Source organism: Anas acuta, chromosome 10 (assembly GCF_963932015.1).
Source record: "Anas acuta chromosome 10, bAnaAcu1.1, whole genome shotgun sequence".
NCBI lineage: Eukaryota > Metazoa > Chordata > Aves > Anseriformes > Anatidae > Anas > Anas acuta.
The window spans coordinates 1,830,516-1,849,551 of NC_088988.1; the positions used below are offsets into that span (position 1 = coordinate 1,830,516).

Consider the following 19,036-nt stretch of genomic DNA (forward strand, 5'->3'; position numbering starts at 1 on the left):
CACGGGACAACTCAAGGGGAAAGAAGCTGGAAAGCACCAGCCTTTGCCTTTGTTCTCCAGGAAAAAAAGGAAAAAAAAGCCTTTGCTGCCTTCGTTAGGCCACACCTGAGGTCAAAAGAGCTAAAAAGAGGGAATGATGCAGAGGAGCCCAAGTGACCAGAGAGATGTCAGAGGTGGCTGGCGTGCTCCCAAGGAAACTGGTGATTTTTCCTAAAAGGCAGCATGAAATAAGAGCTGGGGGTCTCCTTTTCACCCCCCAGAGGCCTCCCACCGCATAGCCATCGGAACAACGCCGTGGCAAGGAGGAGATTAAGAAAGTTGTGAACTTGGGTCGGTTTAACAGCTGGAAATGAGGAAAAAAAAACATTGTTCGTCTCTAAAGGGTCTACGGAGAGCTGGGTTAACAGCCTCTTGTGGGGCAGCCCTTTTGGGGCGACACAAGGAGCACTCTCCTGAGCGAGAACTGATCTTAAAGACATTAAAATCTGTATTTCTGTCCCCCCTCCAAAGACAGAAGTCTGGAAGCAGAAGAAAGCACCGAGATTGAGGATTTTCCCCCAAAGCCGGGCTGGCATTCAGGGATGTGTGAATGGCATCAGCAGCTCGGCTCCTTTCACAAGGGCCGTGTGAAGGCTGAGCTAACAAAAGGGGAAGTATTTATTTCTGTGGGGTCTCCTTGGAATCAGGCAGCTGGGAACCCCTGTTATGAGTTAACGTATGAAAACCAGACCACGGATTCATCTCGGGCTTTGTAAGGAGAGCGCTCCTAAGAATGCCTCGGATTCGAAAGGAAAGCATTCATATTTTAATCAAGAAGCAGGCACAGAATCAGGACTCCGGGATTTTCTTTTTCCTGCTTGGACTCTCCCACAGCACGCAGAAATTCCTTCTAACTGAATCAGAAACACGCGACTTCCAGAGGCTTTCTGAAAATACCCTCACAAAACTGCCTGCAGAATGGGTACGGTGCAGAAAACCAACGTCACCTTTTAAGAAAAGCAACACAGAACTTGCCAAAGAACCATTAAAGTTAAAATAAATAAATAAATAAAACAACAAACTTATTTTTTGGGGTCAAAGAACAGCTGATTATGGAGCAAACGGTTATCTTCTGGTCCTAAGGGAACCAGGTAACCACCCACCTGTGTGTGTGCCACGAAATATCACGCTGCCCCAGCCTGGTCTGCCTGCACGGGGGCATTTTTGGCAGGGGCAGGGAGCAGCAGAGCCAGGCTGATGCTCTAGGCTGTCTCAGCGAGGGACCTACCAGCACCAGCCACTTCTCTGCGTGGTGCCCTACACTCCTGCTGTTTAGATTTAAGCACAGTGTTCACCACCAGGAAGCTACAGGAGGATTTCTACACTCCTGCCAGTCGTTGTGTCCTGTTTGCAACAGGGACCTGGAGTTAGGCTACGTTAAATCCAGCTGCTGCACTGCAGAGCTTCTTACCCAAAGACAAATGGGGAAAAAGCACTTGATTTTTTTTTTTAAATAGCCTGACAGCTCGAATACGGAGCCACCCCACAGCTCCAGCCTCTCAAAGGAAGCTGCTGAGGCAGCTTGTGGTCCCCTAACCCCTTGCTAAGCAATTTGCTGTCAGCATCATCCTGAAGTCCTCCGAGAGCCAGAGCAGAACAGTTTCTTAAAGCACTGGAGCTGCTCCACACTGGGCAGGAAAAAACTCGTTTGCAGCTGCTCCAACAACACGTGGCACAAAATTTTTTTGTAAGATGTGGCAATGGGTGCCCTAACCTCTGAGTTTAGGGCTTGGCACACAGCGTGGTCTTACCTCCAAGGAAAAAGCGTGTTAATTTGGGACCCAGCCAGCACGCTCAGGTGACAGAAGGGAAAAAAGGCACGGCATCCGAGAGGCAAATATTCAAACAAGGACAAGCCTCTGCCCCCCTCGGAGCAGCTCGTACTTACATCGATTTCACCGTCGTCAATCTCTCCGTCGTCTTCTTCTTTCTTCTTCTCCTTGACGGGATCCTGGCCATCCTTCTCGTCGTCACTTTTCCCGCTGGATTTCTTCTCGTCCTCGTGGGCGTCGTCTCCCTTCTCCTCTTCCTCGTCATCCTCACCAGCAGCTTTCTCGCCGTCCTCCTCGGCGGCAGCAGCGCTCGGCTCCTCGGGAACCTCCTCGTCATAGTCCAACTCGTGCTCGTCCAGCTCGCGGGTGACGGAGGACGCTTCATCCCCGAGGTCGTTGGTGCGCTCTTCCTCCTCCCCTTTGCGAGGCGGAGGGCTCTTCAGCTCCCCGCTCCGCTCGTTGTTCTCTGAGTCCTGAGACTTGGCTTCGCTCAAGCGATCCTCCTCATCCGAGTGGTTCTCCTCTTCGCCCTGACTCAGTCCCCGGGCTGTGTCTTCCTCCTCCTCTCCCAGGACGCTGCCTCGGCCGCCCTCTCCATCGAGCTCCCGCTCCGACCCGCTCTCCTTCAGGGCTTCGTCATCGGAAAGCCGCTGGTCCTCCTCGCCGGGAGAGCAGGGGTTTCGCTCAGGGCTGTCGGAAACTTCCATCAGTACCCAATTGTCTGCAGAGGGTAAAAAAAGAAAACAAAAAAAAAACACAAACACTTGTTATGGGGAACAAGCTGGGAAACCGAGAAAGATTTCCCTTGATTCGCCTTGATTTTTGTCTCCTAAATAAAAAAACGGTTGAATCCATGAACACAGTTAATCTTACTACCTTCAAGAAGAAAACAGAGTTTAAATTACTTAAAGAATTTATTCCAGACTAGATAAGAGACCCTTAACACACAGGGGTACAGCACGAGGCTGGGATTTCAGCTACAGGCTCTAGCAGGCGAGCTGCAGCAGCTCTCCCACCAAGCAATCCCCAGGAGTCCCACGCTGGTTTTCTCACCCCAGGCACACTCGGTGGTGGCATTTCTTTGCCACCAGCTTTTCAGACATTTTTATCACCATAAGCACACGGCGCTGCAGACAGCACAGGCTCCCCGGGAGGCAGGGACACCATTTGCAAAGATTCTGGAAAAAAAGAGCCCATATTTTGTGAGTCTGGGATATACTTGCAGTTTTTTACACTGTTTCCAGAACAGATATGAAAACGAGGACAGGATGCATTCATGAAAAATCCTGGACTTCTAATCAAGGTTAATTATTGCCAGCTAATCTCTACCTGCTTTATATAATAAGGAATCAGAACTTCTTCAAAGCAGCAGCAAACTTCTCCAACAGGCGCTTTTCCTCCGAAAGTCCAACAGGAACGTGTGCTTGGTATGAATACGGGTTAAAAATCCGACCTCTGCTTAGTGCAAGCATAATAAATACAACGGACATGGACGAGATGTAAAGCAGGGAAAGCAAAAACAAAGCAGAACCCATACATTTATTTCTTTTACTCCAGAACACATAAATTTATAGCAGGACTGTGCGACCCAGGAAGAGGCTGAGCCCCAGCTCCTCCTGGTAAGATTACAGCTCCACAGCTAGACAAAAGCTGACGGTGATGAAAACCCCTTGCCCTCTGGCTGTGGGCTGCTGCTGTAGCAAATCCTTAGCCCTACTAAGGAGACACGGCCCCAATTCCTTCCTCACCCCCTCTGCAATAACCAACAGGGCTCGGCTGCCTCAAAAACCAAACTGGGGCGGCCAGAAGAGAAAAGCTGGAGGCCAAGCAAGGCTTAGAGAAGCTAAAGAAAAGACCTGGGATTATGAACCGACAGGGTTTCTTCTCCTTATTGTGCATCACGTTTTATTTCAGCCACTCCCAGCTACAGCCTCCCCAAAAGCACGTTTACTGCTGGAGCAACCAAACCACGGCATCAGCTGCCGGGTTTTTACCCGCTATTTTTAGGATAAAAGCCACCATTCTCTGCTGTGCTCCTCTGGTTCAGCACAGGGGGGGTCGCTCTTGCTATCACTTATGGCAAAAGACAGGCAGGCTGAAGGCACACCAAGGACTGTTGTATTTATGTCCTGGGCACTGTCATCGCTGCGATAACATCTCCTGCCTTCCCCACAGCGAGGACATTATCAGCTGGTATTTGCAGCAAGCTCCCCAGATGAAAGCCACTCTGGAAAATCCTGCTCCTCACACCTTGGGAGCTTTGCAGAGGGACTGGGAACACACCTCAAAAAAATAAAAGCACAGAAACTCTCCCCAGAGCAGTACAAGTATGTATAAATCTTAGTCCCCAGTATCTGAGCTCTCCAAGTTGCCAAAGCCCTGCAAAAATATCAGCCAGTTAATAAATGTGCCCACCGATGGAGCCCTGGGGAGCAGCAGGGTCACGCTGGGAGCTGCCTGCGAGCTCCTCCTGTTTCTCTGCACTCTGGAGCAAGTCGGGTTCTTCCTCAAAACCAAAGCTGTGCTTCTGCTGAAAAGTTAGAAACCCAAATTAAAAGACAGCGAGTGCCTCTGGGCACTTAAACGGGATGGAACCCGAAACAAATCCTTCCTGAGCGCAGAAAGGTCGCTGCCGAGCTCATCAACGCTTTGCACAAATTGGTGCTGGCTTCGAGAGCAATTTTATGACAGCAATTTTAATTGCCCAAGCGCCTGGGAAGTTACAACCACGCGCATCACACGTGGAAGGTCAGCCCTGAGAGGCCAGCAGGACTGTAAAAAGCTGTCAAGCTGGGATGCGGCTCAGGAAATTTGTTTTCTGGTTTCTTCCAAACAAGCAGCACCAAAACAAAAGCTTTTAAGCAACGGAGATGCCTCCCTGCACTCGACACCGAGCCCCTCAGAGGGCTGGGAAAGAAAACAAATATGAATTTTTCACCCCCAGCTGAGCTGATGAGCATAAAGCACTCACCTCCACCGGCAGCTGTTACGGGCGTTATTGTAAGCAACTGATGCATGGAGTTTTTTTTTTTTTTTTATAATTTCCTATTCATTTCCATCAGCAGAAATGATAAGGAGCACAATCAGTGACAGCCGGTTGAAAAGAGCTCACAAAATCCAAGCAGCCTGCAAGATGCTTGATTTAACAGCCCCGCAGAGGGCTGAGCAGCTCCTCACCAGGTCACTGCCAGGGGTGATAACGTGCCCACTGCCATTCCTCACCCTGTGCAGACCCCCAGGACTGCAAACGAAGGTTTAGTACCACAGAAATATCCTTACCTGCATTAATTAAGTGATTAATTAAGAATATCTTATCCCTGACCTGATCGGTATTACTTGTAGCCTCTCATTCGTAGAGAAAAACCATTTATCCCCAGTCTCTGGAATCCTGCAGGTTATTATTATTATTATTATTATTATTATTTTAAAATTTGTCTTTTCCTTTCCACTCTGCTTTAATGACACCTACAAATGAATACCAGGAAAATTTGACTACGTGGAAGTCTTTTAAATTGAATAATTCTGACATAAATGGTAGAGCAGAAATCCACAACTTCCATAACTCACAAGTTTGGAATTTTTGTGTCTTAAAAATTTCTTGCTGTCTTCAAAACTGGCCACAGAAGCAAAAAAAAATAATTGTTAAGCTACAGGAAAGATTGTTTGACTTGTAGCTCAGGGGCTGGGTAACAAAGCAGGTGTATAACAACACTTCCCACTTGGCAGTGTTTTATCTCAGAGGAATCTTTAAAATCACAGGTAGTTCAGGCAAAGATGACTTCGGTCAAAGCTGCTTTTATTCCAATACTGACTTCATCTGCTCAACTTTTAAGGCTCCTCACGTCTGAAACAGACTAGTTCAGAACAGCCCACCCAAGCATTTTTCAAAGTTTGGAGAACCTTTGGCAGGCTTAAAAAGTTGGAACCGCCTTTCCACTGGGAGATTTTGGAAGGAGTGTAATGAGGGGGTGCACTTCTGGCCAAAATTGTGTCTTTACCATCTCTAGAAGCACCTGTGGATGCCTCATTGAGTTGAAAACCCCTTAAAAGCAGCTCACATGATGTCTCAACAGAAAAATCGAGGACTTTGCAGCTGTCCCACATGCAGTAAGCACACGCCAGCCTCCCAGCTGCCAGGCATGAGCTGGACAACGCTCACTGTCCCCACAAAAGCCCCTCAGGTTGCTCCTAGGAGATCTTTGTGCCCCCACCCAGCTCCTATCAGCTCGCAGTGGCCTGACCACAGCGCCTATTTTTGGCAGAAATTCTGTTTCTTCTTGCTGTTTCCAACCAGAGCGAGTTAAAGCTCTGAGCCATACCTTAAATTAAGCTGGCAAAGCTCAACTTTACACACCGCTGGCTGCCTCGCTGCTGGAGGCAGCATCCTGCGGGCACCGAAAGGCCCAACTTCCCTCTCAGCACAGCACCTGTAAGATACAGCTGGCAGCTGAGACGGGACCTGAAACCAATGACAGAAACTCCTGGGAAGCGTTCCTTTCATTCAGCACATTTCCCCCTTCGAGGTTCAGCCACAAAAAGCTTTTTCCCAATGAACACGGTGCAGGAGCCTACAGCTCAGGCGTTTCCAGAGGCACTGGGTACGCTACAGAAAACTGGATCTCGGCAGATCCATCAGCTTCAGTCTTTAAATATTATAAATCGCCAGGCAGATGGCAAAAACCAAGCTCAAACCCAACCTCCACAGCCCCCTGGGAGCTACCTCACAGCTCCCGGAGTGGCCACAGGACAGATCCCTCTGGGCAGGGGCCAAAAAAAGAGCAGCCTGATGCAAAATCAAAATATTTCCATTAATGAGATGCACGAAAACATTGGTTAATGCAGGCCAGAAAAGTTCTGGAGCAGGGGCTAACTCTAGCCACAACTTTGAAGCTGCACAAGACCCCCCAACGGCCTGGCAGCTGTCAGGAAAGCTTTTAATGCAGAAACCGAGCCGCCTTTAGTGGGAATTTAGGAGGATCGCTCGGTGACAGCCACCTGCAGCGAGCTGAGGTTTAAAGGTGAGCACAGAGAGCTCTGATCCAGAACGCTAACGCCAAGCCAAGCGGTGCCACTCTCTGCTTTGTCAGGCGGGCTCGGGGCTGGAACCCAAAGAGAAACGGAGCTGGAAGCAGCTGGAGTTTGTTTAGGGGTGGAACTGATTTTCCTACAGCTGGAGCACGCGGAGCTCTTCCTGCAGCTCCGTGCTGGCAAATGTTAATTGTGAGCGATTGGAGCCTTGGTCCCTTGATAAAAACCAAGTACAATTGCTCCTGCTTTCTGTGGGATTTGGGAATAATCATAAAATCTAGCTCTACTCGGAAAATTGGATCAGATGCCTTGCAGGCAGCTAGTGGGATTAGATCTCGACCCTTTTCCTTTAATCTGGACAAACATTAGGAGGCAGAATTCACCCCCTGGAGGTGCTCCTACAGCCAAAGCAGCAGGCGTTGCAGGAGAGCTGAGTTACTGCCAGCAGCAAAGGGAGAAAACGTTACTGGGGGGGGAGTGAGAGGAGGGCTGTGAGAAGGAGCTGGCCCTGCTGGGATGCCTCACAGGGGGGATTTGAGCCCCTGCAGCAGCTTTGTGTTGCCCTGCGCCCACCACGAAGCCTCCCCAGGGGGCTGCACCCCCTTTGTGGGACTGGGGAAGGGGGGGATCCGGGACCCTAACGCCTTACCTGGGAGGGGGCTCCTGCCAGGCTGGGCTGCGAGCGCTGCGCCCCGGGGCCGAGGCTCCTGCGGCAGTGCCTGTGGCCAGGGGATGGACAGACGGACACGGGGACACAGGCAGACAGACAGACAGGGACAGACGGACACGGTCAGTGCCTCCTGCAGCCCCCCAACCCCCTAAGACCCCCCAAGACCCTCCCCAACCCCCTTAAGGCTCCCCCCAACCCTTTTAGGGCCCCCCCAACCCCTTTAGGATCCCCCAAGCCTCCTTAGGACCCCCCCAGCCCCCGCAGAGCCCCCCCAACCCCCTCAGGCCCCCCCCCAGCCCCTTTAGGGCGCCCCCAACCCCCTTTAGAGCCCCCCCCACACCCCCACCCCCTCACCCCAACCCCCCCCCACCCCCTCCGGGCCCACCCCTCCCAAACCAGGACCGTCCCCCACAAACCGGGCCCACCCCCCCCGACCCGGGGCCTCCCCCCTCACCCCCTCCCCTTGCCCCTTCCCCTCCCCTCCCCCTCTCCTCACAGGCCGCCCCCTCCCCCCCGCCCACCCCCCGGCACTAGGCCGCAACCGGCGCCAGGGCGGGAGGCGCTGACCTGGGCGGGCCGGGCCGGGCCGGAGGGGCCGGGCAGAGCCGGGAGGAGCCGGGGGGAGCGGGGCCGGGGCCGGGGAGCTGAGGGAAGGAGGCGGCGGCGGCAGCGGGGGGGGGGCGGCGGCGGCGGCGGCGCGCTCGGGCCGGGGCCTCTACTCGCGGCGGCGCAGGGCGGCCATGGCGTGACGTCATCAAGACGCGCCGGGCCGCGCGCAAGGGGGGGGGGAGGGGAGGAGGGGAGCGGGAGAGAGGCCACGCCCCCGCCCCGCTAGGCCACGCCCCCTCAGTCTATAACCACGCCCCCTCATCGCCTGACCACGCCCCCGCCTCGCTTGGCCACGCCCCCGCCTCGCTTGGCCACGCCCACTCACACATGGCCACGCCCACTTCTCGCCCGGCTCGCCCCGCCCCGCCTGGCCACGCCCACCTCACCCCTGACCACGCCCCCTCCCCCCTGGCCACGCCCCCTTTTAAAGGGGCACGCACCTGGGGGTGCCCCAGTGAGCACGTGAGGGGTTACTGGGAGCACTGGGATGGTGCCTGGGGGTGTGGGGAGGGGCAGCCTGGCAGGGGGCAAGGGCTGCAGGCTGGTGCCGCCCCCACCAATGTGGTCTCGCCCACCCAAACTGGTCCCACCCACCCCAAACTGGTCCCACCCCAATATTGCCATCAGTTATATAGGGTGAGTGGGGTTGGGGGGGGCACTGCTGGGAGTGTGGGGTGGAGGTGAGGGGCTACTGGGGATGGGGGGCTACTGGGATGGGGGGCTACTGGGATGGGGGTGGGGGCTATTGGGATGGGGGCTACTGGGACGGGGCTGGGGGGCTACTGGGATGGGGGTGGGGGCTATTGGGATGGGGGCTATGGGATGGGATGGGGGGCTATTGGGATGGGGCTGGGGGCTATTGGGATGGAAGCTATTGGGATGGGGATGGGGGCTACTGGGATGGGATGGGGGCTATGGGGCTGGGGGCTATGGGATGGGGGTATTGGGAGGGGATGGGGGCTACTGGGGTGGGCTGGGGGGCTACTGGGCTACTGGGGTGGGGATGGGGGCTACTGGGCTGGGGGCTATGGGCTGGGGCTGGCTGTCGCCCTCTCCCTGGAGCACCAGGGTTACCCTGGCCGGGTGGGTGCCCCTATATCCATGCCCCCAGCCCCGGTGCCCCGTTGTATGGGGTCGGGGCGCGGCTGTGGCCGTGTCTCCGTCTCCCCTTTGCCCCGGCGCTGACTCAGCCCCAGGCGCCGCTTTGCGTAAGAGCCACGGGGACGGGGACACGGGGACACCGAGCCAAAGGGCAGGCGCAACCCCTGCGGGGCCGGCGCGGGGCCGGAGATCCCAAACACTGCCCGGAGCTGAAACCCTTTTTCCTCCCCTCCGTACCCAGCGGGGCGCCGCGATGGATTACGCCAAATCCCTCAGCTTGCGCCTGGCCGCCCCCGTCTCCAAGTAAGCCGTGGGGTGGCACCGTCCCCGGGATGGGGACACCTCGGTCCCTACGGGGATTTGGGGTGCTGGAGGGTGTCGGGACCCCCCTGATGGTTTTGTCCCCGTCTCCCCAGGTGCGTCTCCGCCAGCGCCTCGATGACCCAGCAGCTGCTGCTGAACCCGGCGCCGCGGCCCCGACCTTTTCGGGTTTGCAACTGGGACCGCAGCCTGCGCAAGGGCATCATGGCCCCGAGCCTCGCCGAGCTGCTGCGCCAGGTGAGCCGTCCGTCTGTCCATCCGTCCGTCTGTCCATCCGTCCATCCATTTGGGGTCTGTCTGTCCCTCACCCTAAAACCCCCACCCCACCCCAAAACAGGCTCAGAGCGCCCTGCTGGCCCCCGGCCCCGTTGTGCTGGTGCTGGAGGAGGACGGCACGGCGGTGGAGACGGAGGCGTTTTTCCGCACCCTGGAGGAGGGCGCCGTGCTGATGGCGCTGGCCAAGGGGCAGACGTGGGCTGCCCCCAAGGTGAGCCCTATGGGGTCGATAATTAGGAACCCCCCCAATTACCCCAGATGCGTCCCCAAAACGGGATCCGCGGGGGTACCTCGGGTACCTTTGGGATCCGGCGCGATGCTGCGCCGCGAGGGTGCCTCGGATAGCTCGGGGGGGGACCCTTTGGGGACTCCCGACCCCGCTGTGCCCGTAGACCCCCGGCTACCAGCTGAGCCTTTCCCGCAAGCCCCCCCGGCGGATCGACGTCGCCTGCGTCACTTTTGACCTCTACAAAAGCAGCCCCCGGGACCTGGGCTGCCTCAACGTCAAAGCCACGCTCTACGGCACCTACAGCATGTCCTACGACCTGCGCTGCCGCGGCGCCAAGCGGCTCGTCAAGTGAGTCACCCCAAAAAGGGACCCCAAAAGGGACCCCAAAACGCCAGGGGGTGCTCACCCAAATCCCCCCTTCCCCAGGGAAGCCCTGCGCTGGGTGCTCTTCGCCATGCAAGCCACCGGCCACGTGCTGCTGGGCACCTCCTGCTACATGGAGCAGCTCCTGGACGCCACCGAGGAGCCCAAGGAGGAGGAGAGGAACCCGGTGCTGCCCAAAATCCTGCCCCGCAGCCTCCCCCCACCACCGCCGCCCCCCAAAAAGACCCCACAGTGAGGGCTGGGGTGTTTTGGGGGGTCCCCTGGAGCTGTGCCGGGTGGATGTGGCCACGTCTCCGCGGTAGCTGTTACTCTGTAAATATATTTATTTAAGTCAAGTTTCTCCAATTTTCCTTCTCCGCGTCCTTTCCCCTCCCTGGCTGGAGGAATTAGGGTTTTTTTTGGCTGCCCCCCCCCCCTGCTTGGCACAGGGCTGGGCCAGGCGGTGGTGCAAGAGGGCAGTGGGGTGGGGATGCTGGTGCAAGAAGCCCCCCGGGGAGCTGCTGCTGTAGGATTGCCCCAGGCTGGAGTGCCACGAGGGATACTTGCATCACCCTTTTTTGGGGTTTTTGGGGGAGAGGTGGCCTTTTACTCCCCTACAGGGCTTGGGGGGGCAGCTGGAGCCTCGTGCAGCCCCGTGCTGCCTCCTGGCCCCATGGGGACCCCAGATGCCCGGTGGCTCTGAAGCCACCCCACACAGCTACAGCACATTGGGGTGGTTTGGTGTAATTAGGGTTTAATTGCAGATAGTGGCTCAGCTGCTCGTGTCCCCAACCCCTTGGCCAGGGGTGGCCCCAAACTGTCTGCCCGGTGCCCCCCCAGCCCCCGGGGAACGGGGACGTGGCCACCTCCTGCTGGTGCCACCACAGCCACCGACCCCAAGCGCACCAGACCCCAAAACCACTCACCTGGGGCCCCCAGCCCAGTTTTGGGGCTCCGGCACAGGAACCCACAGCAGCTCCTCCCCTTCGTTAAGCAGCTAATTAACCAGCTGCCCCTCCAAGGGTGGGGGCTGCACCCCGGGACCCCCAGCCCTTCTCCCCCCCCCCAGGGAGGCGGCAGCGTGGCGGTGTTAGAGGGATTTATTTCTGTACACACGTATACACACAGCGCTCACCTTCAGTGCTCTCCTGTCCCTGTAGTGTCTGCCCAGGGCAGAGCCCCCCCCCCTCGCCCCCCCCTTGCCTCAATTTCCCTGCAGCACCGGGTGGAGGAGGGCGATGGGGCTGAGGTAGGGGGCTTTATAGGGCCGGGGGGTCCGGCCCCCCCTGCCCACACCCTGATGTCTTCAGGTCCTTGCGCCTTGGATGCGCGCAAACCCCTCCATCCGCTCATCCCCACATCAGAGGGATTTGGGGCGAGGTCTGGGGGCACCCAAGGCTCCGTGGGGCCCCCCCTTAATCCTCCACCCCCCCAAGGGTCCACACACCCCCTTTACCCCACCGTGCACCCACCCCTGCTGTCGGCACAGCACCAGGTCCGCGGGGTCCCCTGGCACAGCAGGCGCCCCCCTGGCCGCTCCTTTTCCCACAGGACCCCCCCCCCAAAAAAAAAAGGCTGGGGGGGGGTGGCACGCGACCCTACTTGACGTGCTCGGCCGCGTGGGACGAGCAGTAGTACTTCTTGTGCGCGATGAAGGTGGAGAGGCTGCTGAACTTGATGTTGCAGAGGCGACAGTACCTGTGGTTGCCGTTGGGCACGGGGCCGGCCCCCCCTTTCGCCGGGGGGGTCTGCACCCCCCTGTCCGTGTAGGCGGGGGGCGTGGGGGGCTGGCGGGGTGGGGGGCCCTCCCGCAGCGCCTCGGGGGCGGCGGGCGAAGCGGGGGGCCGGGGTGAGGCAGGGGGTCGGGGGCTGCCGTTGGAGGGGGGGTCCCGAACCTCCTTGCCGTTGAAGCTGTCCCGGCGGAGGCGAGGGGCGAGTGGGGGGCGAGGGGGCGAAGCGGCGGGGGGCTCGGGCGTCCTGCCGCCCCCGGGCGTCGGGGTTTCGGGGAGCCCGTGGCCGGCGGGCAGGGGTTTGGCCACGAAGAGCCCGTGGGCGTTACGGAAGTGCTCGATGAGGTCTCCCTTGACGGCCCCGTTGAGCGGGCAGTAGGGGCAGACGGAGAGGGGCACCTTGGCACCTTTGGGGTACCGCTGCAGCGAGTCCCCCCCCGACGCCCCGGGGTAGGCGGGCGGCAGAGCCAGCGCCTTGGGGGCACCCCCGGGGCTCCCCGTTGGCGGTGCCGCCTTGTCCCCGTCACCGGTGCCGTCGTCGGGGCTGCGGCCACCCTTGAGCACGGCGGGCACGGCGCCCTTGATCTTCTGCAGGTGCTCCAGGGCGCCGGGCTGCAACGGGGTGGCCGGGCACGAGTATTTCTTGTGGGCCAGGTAGCTGTCGAGGCTGTTGAAGCTGATTCGGCAAGCCGTGCACTCGTGGTAATCGGCCAGCGGCAGCAGCGGGGTCGCCGCCGGGGGCTCGCCTCGCCGCCGCGGCTTCTTGCTCAGGTCGATGGGGCCGTCGGCGTCGGGGCTGGAGCTGGGCGACGGGGCAGCAGCCCCCGGGTTTTTAGGGTCGGGAGCTGCCGGAGGGGCCGGTTCGGCCCCGTGGATCTCGTAGAGCTTGCGGCGTTTGCGGGTGCGGGGGGGTTGGGGTAGGAAGGGGACCTTGGTGAGGCCGGGGCGGCGCAGCGGCGGGTCGTGGCGCGAGGCGCAGTAGAAGCGCTTGTGCACCACGTAGGTCTCGTGGCGGCTGAAGCGGATGTTGCACGCCTCGCACAGCGTCTTGCTGGGGTCCTCGTCCCCCTCGTCCCCCCCCGTGCTGCCGGGGCTCTGGCTGTCCTCGCTGCACCGCCCCGACGCCGCCTCCGCTTCGGGGGACCCCGCTTTGCCCTCCTCCGGGGGGGCTGCTGGAGGTGCTGGTGGCGTGGCGGCGCGGCCCCCGTCCCCGTCTCCAGCGGGCGCCCCCTGCACCTCGCCCGACGCTGGGGCCAGCAGCGTTCCCGGGGGTGCCGCGGGACCCTTGGGTGCCCCGGGGGGGGCTTTGAGCTTGCGCACGCCGGGGGGGCTGTCCTCGGCCAGGTGCCGGCTGGAGCAGTAGAGGCGCTTGTGCACGTAGTAGTTGTTGATGTTGTTGAAGGTGATTTCGCACTCGAAGCAGGTGGCCCCTTTGGGCACCGGCGCGCCGGGGAAGAGGGCGGGCGGCACGGCGCCGTGGCCCTGCTTCAGCCGGCTGTGCACCAGCTCCGACATCTTCGCCAGGATCTCCGACGCCTGCGGCACCACGGCGGCGGCAGCGGCCTCGTGGCCGAAGAGGTATTGGGGCAGGAAGACGGTGCCGCCCGCCGTGCCCGCTCCCGGCTCGCTGGGCACGGGGCTGGAGCCCGGCGTGGGGCTGGCGAGCTCCGACTTCACCTTCCCCGCGGGGAGGCTGCGGGGGGACGAGGCTCGGGAGCCGGCTTCTGGCTCCGAGCCGGGGCTGCCGGCCCCCTCCCCGCTTTTCGGCGCCTCCGCCTCGCTCAGCGGGCTGTCAGCGGGCTCCTCCTTGATGCGGACGGGCTCGCCGGAGGAAGAGGAGGAAGAAGAGGAGGAGGAGGATGGCCCTTCACCGGCAGGGGCTTTGGCCTCGCCGTTCTGCGCCTCGGAAGCCGGGGGTCCCGCTGCGGCGTCGGGGGGCGATGCGGGCTGCGGGGGGGCTTCGGGGCCGGGCAGGACGGCGGGCAGGGGGCCGTGCAGCACCACGTGCTGCGGCAGGGCCGGCAGCCCCTCGGGGAGGAAGGCTGGCAGGCTGCACTTCAGCACGGGCGGGTTGTTCGGCTGGCTCAGCCCTGACAGGGGGGGGAAAAAGGTGTTAAAAGAGCTGGTGGGGGGTCCGAGCATCCCACCCCATGGTGACGCAGCCCTCGGTGGGGGTGCTGGCACACGTCCCCGTCCCGTACTCACCGGGGGCGAGGGGTTTGGCGTTGGGCAGCGCCGGTGCCGGCGAGTACACCTCTCCCTTGGAGCCCGGCTGGCAAATCATGTGGTTGGTGACCAGGTGGCTGTAGAGGATGTCCCGCGTGGTGGAGATGAAGCCGCAGCTGTGGCACACGCCTGCGAGGGATGCAGGGGCATGGAGGGGACGTGGGGGCCCCGTCCCCATCGCCGCCATCCCCCGGTGCCGCCGTCCCCAGGACCCGCAGGGGTTGGGTGGCCCCAACTCACCGTTGAGGGTGTCGGTGTGCACCTTGAGGTGCCGCTCGCAGTTGGCTTTGGTGGTGAAGGCGGACAGGCAGATCAGGCAGACAAACGGCCGCTCCCCTGCGGGACAGACGGGCGGACAGCTCAGCACCGAGGGACGGGGACCGCGGGGACACCCCCTGTGCCCCCACCAACACGCGGCAACCCCGCTCCGAATTTACGCTTTGCAAGCGAGCACCAGCTGCAGGGCGCTGCCCAAACCAGTGCCCCAAACTGGGGGGGACCCTCCTCTAACTGGTGACCACGCAACCTCCCCACCCCTCGGTGTCCCCGTGCCGTGCCGCACCGCTGTGGCTCCGCATGTGGATTTCCAGGGAGCTGGCGCTGGGGCAGCTCTTCTTGCACTGCGGGAAGGGGCAGACGCGCTCGTTGGGGTACGTCTCCTTGGGCTTCTCGTCCACGGCGGGCGAGCCCGAGCTCTGCCGGCTGGCGCAGTAATACATCAGGTGGGCTTGCAGGTTGCGCTCGCTCCGGTACCAGATCCCGCAGTCCTTGCACGGGAAGACGTCCTCTGCGGAGGGAAGGGACGGGCGGGAGGGGATGGGGCGAGCGCAGGGATGCTGCGCCCTGCCGGGTGGCTGGGGACCCCTCAGCCAGCGTCGCCCCGAGCCCCCGCCGTGCCCCCCAGCCCCGGGGACTCACTGTTGACCACGGCGGTGGCCAGGATGGCTGCCATGCCGGCCTGCTGGGGCAGCAGCTGGATGTCGGAGTGCAGTGGGGTTGTGTAGGGTGCGTCTCCAGGCTCGGTTTTCAGCGCCTGGCTGGGGATGGCCGGCGGCTCGGCCACCACGAAGGCGCACACGGGCTCGGCCTCCCGCACGGCGCGCGTGGTCCTGCACCACACGGCTTCATCTGGATATTGGGGGGGGGGGAGAAAAGGTGAGCGGTGAGCGGGATCCCCACCCCCGGATCGTGGTGTCCCCAAAAGCAGCTCTGGCTGCGTTCCCCTGGCTGTGGCTGAGCCCCGGCTCGCCTGGAGGTGGCGGTGTCAGCCTGCGCCTGAGCCGCGCTGCCTGGCACAGCCCTGGTGCTGCCAAGGGTGCTCGTGCCCGGTCCTGCACCAACGCCTGCAGTACTGAACCGTGCACTGGTGCTGGCACTGAGCCTTGCAGCCGTGCTTGCACAACTGCTCGGATTTACTAGTGCACCAATTCTTGCACTGGCTGCACCAATGTTTGCAGTAGTGCATGCATTGAGTCTTGTACCAATGCTTGCAGTAGTGCTTGCACTGAGTATTGCACTGAATCTTGCACCAGTGCTTGCACTGAGTCCTGCAGCAACGCTTGCACAACTGCTCGCGCTGAATAGTGCACCAATACTTGCACCTACTGCATTAATGCTTGCAGCAATGAGTGCAGTGAGTCTTGCACCAATGCTTGCAGTACTGCTTGCACTGAGCATTGCACTGAATCTTGCACCAACGTTTCCACCGGGTCTTGCACCAATGCTTGCGTTAATCCCTGCACTACATCTTGCACCAGTGCCTGCAATATTCCTTGCACCGAGGTGCTCAACTGCCTGCAGTATTGCTCGCACTGACTTGCAGCACTGCTGGCAGTGATTTTGCACCAACACTCGCACAGCTCTGCACCACCGCTGCCATTAATGCCTGCGCTAAGGCTTGCAAGGTGCATGCACCGCTGCTACCAGTACTGCCTGCACTGCATCTTGCACCACCTCTCCTCGCAGCCCCCCTGGCTGTGCCCCCCCCGGCAGGTACCCACCCTTCCTGAAGATGACGGCGTTGGCGTCGGGCTCTCCGGGCACGAGGGGCAGGCGGGACAGCCAGCAGCTCTCGTCCCCCAGCACCAGCGTCACGGGAGGGCTCTGCTGCGGGCAGGGAGAGACGTGGGTGAGCGTGGGGACAGCGTGGGGACAGCGTGGGGACAGCAGGGCTGGGGGCACGGCAGCTCTGCCCATGCCAGCGCTGCGCCCGGCTTTGCCTTCCTGCATCTCTAATGAATATTAATGCGCGAGGAAGGGGCGGGGGGGGTGGGGGTTGGAAATTAATCTGCCTGATCCTCCGATGGCTGCCGCGGTAACGATATGAAATCTAATTATTCGTCCCAATATTTCTAAACCCTCCAACTCAGGCTGACAGTCTCAGCCGGTTTGGGCCTTATCGCTGCGAGGAGCCGAGCGCTCGCGGCGCGATAAAGCGCACGCGCGTGCGCGCACGCACACACACAGGGGCTGGCACGCACGCGTGCACGCCGCGCTGGTGCACACGCAGCGCCCGCCCGCAGCTGCTGATGCTGCAGAAAGCGGCTCTGGAGAGCAGGGGGGGCACAGCATAGGGCCCCCCCCTGCGAGTTTTCAGCTGTTGCTTTGCAGATTTGCTCCGTGCGCGGAGGAGCCGCGGTGCCCCCGCGCAGGTGCTGCTCTCCACGGAGCCCTGCAGCACCCCAGGGTGCTCCCAGTCTCCCCGTTTCCCCTCTGTGGATGCAGGGTGGGCTGCCCGTCCCGGCCACGGCCCCCAGCCCTGAAAAACCTCCCTTGTTTTCCCTCGAACAAAGAGGTCAGTGTCTCCGCGCTGAACCAGCCCCGATAACCATCGGAAACCCTATCTGCGCCGCATCCGCCCGGGCCGGTGTTATCGGGGCAGCCCCACGCTGCCCACTGTCACCCCCCCTGCCCCGAGCCATCCTCCCTGCTCCATAGGGCCAGGTGGGCTCAGGGGACGTGGGACAGGCACCGAGCGCTGCCCCCATACAGCTGGCACTGCCAGAGGGTTTGGGCACCCTCCCGAGCAAGGGCATTTTGGGGAGCCCCGTGGGACCTGCAGGCACCCTCCTCCTCCATCACCTCCACCCCGATCCCTACCAAGCCACGTTCCTGGCCAAAGATGCCCAGGAGCCACCCGATGTCCCCAAGTCCCCACTAAATCTCCATCCGCGAGCTGGCATTTGGGGATTTGGGGACACCCCCTTCATGTCCCCCCCGCTCCTGCCGCCAGCAAGAAAGGCGAAGGGACCCAAGGGCGACAGCCCCTATCAGGGACGGGGCTGCGATCCCTTCCTCGCTTCCCCCAAGCAGAGATAGGGAGGGAGGCGAGCGGTGGAGGAAAGCAGGGCTGGGAATCATCAGCCCGGCTCGATAAGGGAGCTGCTGAAATGGGAGCAAAAATATTTAGACAATAAATGAAGTATCAGAGAAAAGCCGCGCATATCTTTAAGAAATCAATCATCCTGTACCGGGTGTCTGGACACACGGCGCCAACCGGGAGATAGGGAGCCAAACTGGGCAGATAAGGGTTAATCAAGGATTTAATTCGGCAAAGATAAACGGGCCTGAGCTAAAAAAAAATATATATAGAGAGAGAAAAAAGAGTGAGGGAGCGAGGAGGAGGAGGAGGTGGGGATGGAGCCAAGATGAGAGCCCCGCCTGCGAGGACCCTGCGCTGGAGCTGCCCTCGCACGGCTCCGGGGAGGGGGCAAAGGGGAAGGATGTGGCCGTGAGGGGCCCCAGAGCCTACAGCACACCCGTGCACACCCACACACACCCTCACACCGATTTTGGGTGAGCCCCAAATCACCCCCCTGAGCCCCACCTCCCCTGCACTGTGTTTTAACCGCCGTGGTGCAAAGGGGATGTGGGAGGGCGAGGGAAGCACCTCGGGTACCCAAAAGCAGCCGGGTGATTCCCATGGGGTCAGGGATCCCAGCGCAGGTGCAGGGAAAATCCCTCCCCTGTGATTCCTCTCCCCAAAGCGCTCACTGCTGTGGGTTTCCCCCTTTCCCATCACTGCCCCTTACCGTCTCGCCGTGCCCTGGCGATGCCGGCTCGCTGTGGATGCTGCCCTGGAAGGGACCCCAGGAGAAGCCCTCGGGGAGGCTCCGTCGGGCTCGCACCCGCTGCTCCCCATCCTGCACCGCCAGCTCCAGCTCATCTGTGGAGAGAAACCCCACAATCAGCCAGGCCCTGGCACCAAGGGCAGCCCCGATCCCGATCCCAATCCCAATCCCAATCCCAATCCCCTTCCCAAATGGTGCCCGGGAGGCGTTAAGAACAGGAAGGTTCCTTTCAGGCAGGTTTTGGGGAAAACCAAAGCAGGGCTGGAGTGCCCAACTGGCCGAAACCATGACCCCAAAGCCGGGAGAGCCCCAAGGGCACCACTCGGGCCCCACGTGCCCACACCGGGGGTCCGGGCTCGGTGCCGTGGCGGAGCGGAAGGAGCGCTTCCCATCCCCGCACCCAAAGTCGCAGCAGCTTCAGGCCTTAATGGCTTTGATGATCTGATAAGGCTCGGGTTTAATGGGTTAGATAACACGTTAATACACTATGAAGGCTGCTCTAAAATGTTTTAACCGTGCCTTTGTCTTTCGGAGCGCAGATAAGATGGCAGGTAACCAATACGCGGATGGGCGCGCGCCGGCTGCACCTCGCCACGCAGCGC

At 60.5% G+C, this 19,036-nt stretch overlaps 3 protein-coding genes across 14 annotated transcripts in view; 1 reads left to right on the plus strand and 2 right to left on the minus strand.

Annotated features, from left to right (window-relative positions):
* ZC3H18 (zinc finger CCCH-type containing 18) overlaps positions 1-8,161 on the minus strand; it is a 41,757-nt gene extending 33,596 nt beyond the window's left edge. For 5 of the 9 annotated variants that reach the window (XM_068693266.1, XM_068693264.1, XM_068693262.1 and 2 more), the window contains exons 1-3: positions 8,077-8,160; positions 7,489-7,558; positions 1,928-2,532 (exon numbers count right to left, since the gene is read on the minus strand). In XM_068693266.1, the coding sequence (XP_068549367.1) occupies positions 1,928-2,518 (591 nt within the window). In that variant the 5' untranslated portion in view covers positions 2,519-2,532; positions 7,489-7,558; positions 8,077-8,160. Of the gene's footprint in view, positions 1-1,927; positions 2,533-7,488; positions 7,559-8,076 lie in introns of those variants that run through there. The other 4 variants (XM_068693263.1, XM_068693267.1, XM_068693265.1 and 1 more) reach the window with 2 other exon arrangements.
* A 613-nt stretch (positions 8,162-8,774) lies between these two features.
* Positions 8,775-10,760, plus strand: CIDEC (cell death inducing DFFA like effector c). 2 transcript variants are annotated; one of them, XM_068693370.1, is made up of 6 exons: positions 8,775-8,798; positions 9,461-9,522; positions 9,636-9,777; positions 9,878-10,027; positions 10,209-10,393; positions 10,472-10,760. In XM_068693370.1, exons 2-6 carry the CDS (start codon positions 9,473-9,475, stop codon positions 10,662-10,664), a joined length of 720 nt encoding a protein of 239 aa, XP_068549471.1. In that variant the 5' UTR covers positions 8,775-8,798; positions 9,461-9,472; the 3' UTR covers positions 10,665-10,760. The 2 variants fall into 2 exon arrangements, with proteins under 2 accessions (XP_068549471.1, XP_068549470.1); XM_068693369.1 differs by lacking the exon at positions 8,775-8,798 and adding an exon at positions 9,126-9,326.
* Positions 10,761-11,490: 730 nt separating this feature from the next.
* Positions 11,491-19,036, minus strand: part of ZFPM1 (zinc finger protein, FOG family member 1) — a 31,619-nt gene continuing 24,073 nt past the window's right edge. For 2 of the 3 annotated variants that reach the window (XM_068693366.1, XM_068693368.1), the window contains 7 exons: positions 18,396-18,529; positions 16,365-16,470; positions 15,283-15,492; positions 14,927-15,151; positions 14,605-14,700; positions 14,344-14,493; positions 11,491-14,228 (listed from right to left, as the gene is read on the minus strand). In XM_068693366.1, coding sequence (XP_068549467.1) covers positions 12,007-14,228; positions 14,344-14,493; positions 14,605-14,700; positions 14,927-15,151; positions 15,283-15,492; positions 16,365-16,470; positions 18,396-18,529 — 3,143 coding nt within the window. In that variant the 3' untranslated portion in view covers positions 11,491-12,006. The remainder of the gene's footprint in view (positions 14,229-14,343; positions 14,494-14,604; positions 14,701-14,926; positions 15,152-15,282; positions 15,493-16,364; positions 16,471-18,395; positions 18,530-19,036) is intronic. The other variant, XM_068693367.1, reaches the window with a different exon arrangement.

What these genes read in the sequence shown, in the direction of transcription:
- CIDEC (XM_068693370.1), top strand. Translation starts at nt 9,473, where the DNA reads ATGGATTACGCCAAATCCCTCAGCTTGCGCCTGGCCGCCCCCGTCTCC. An exon ending in CTGGCCGCCCCCGTCTCCAA is followed by an intron (nt 9,523 to 9,635) that starts GTAAGCCGTGGG and finishes CCGTCTCCCCAG; the next exon opens with GTGCGTCTCCGCCAGCGCCT. An exon ending in AGACGTGGGCTGCCCCCAAG is followed by an intron (nt 10,028 to 10,208) that starts GTGAGCCCTATG and finishes CTGTGCCCGTAG; the next exon opens with ACCCCCGGCTACCAGCTGAG.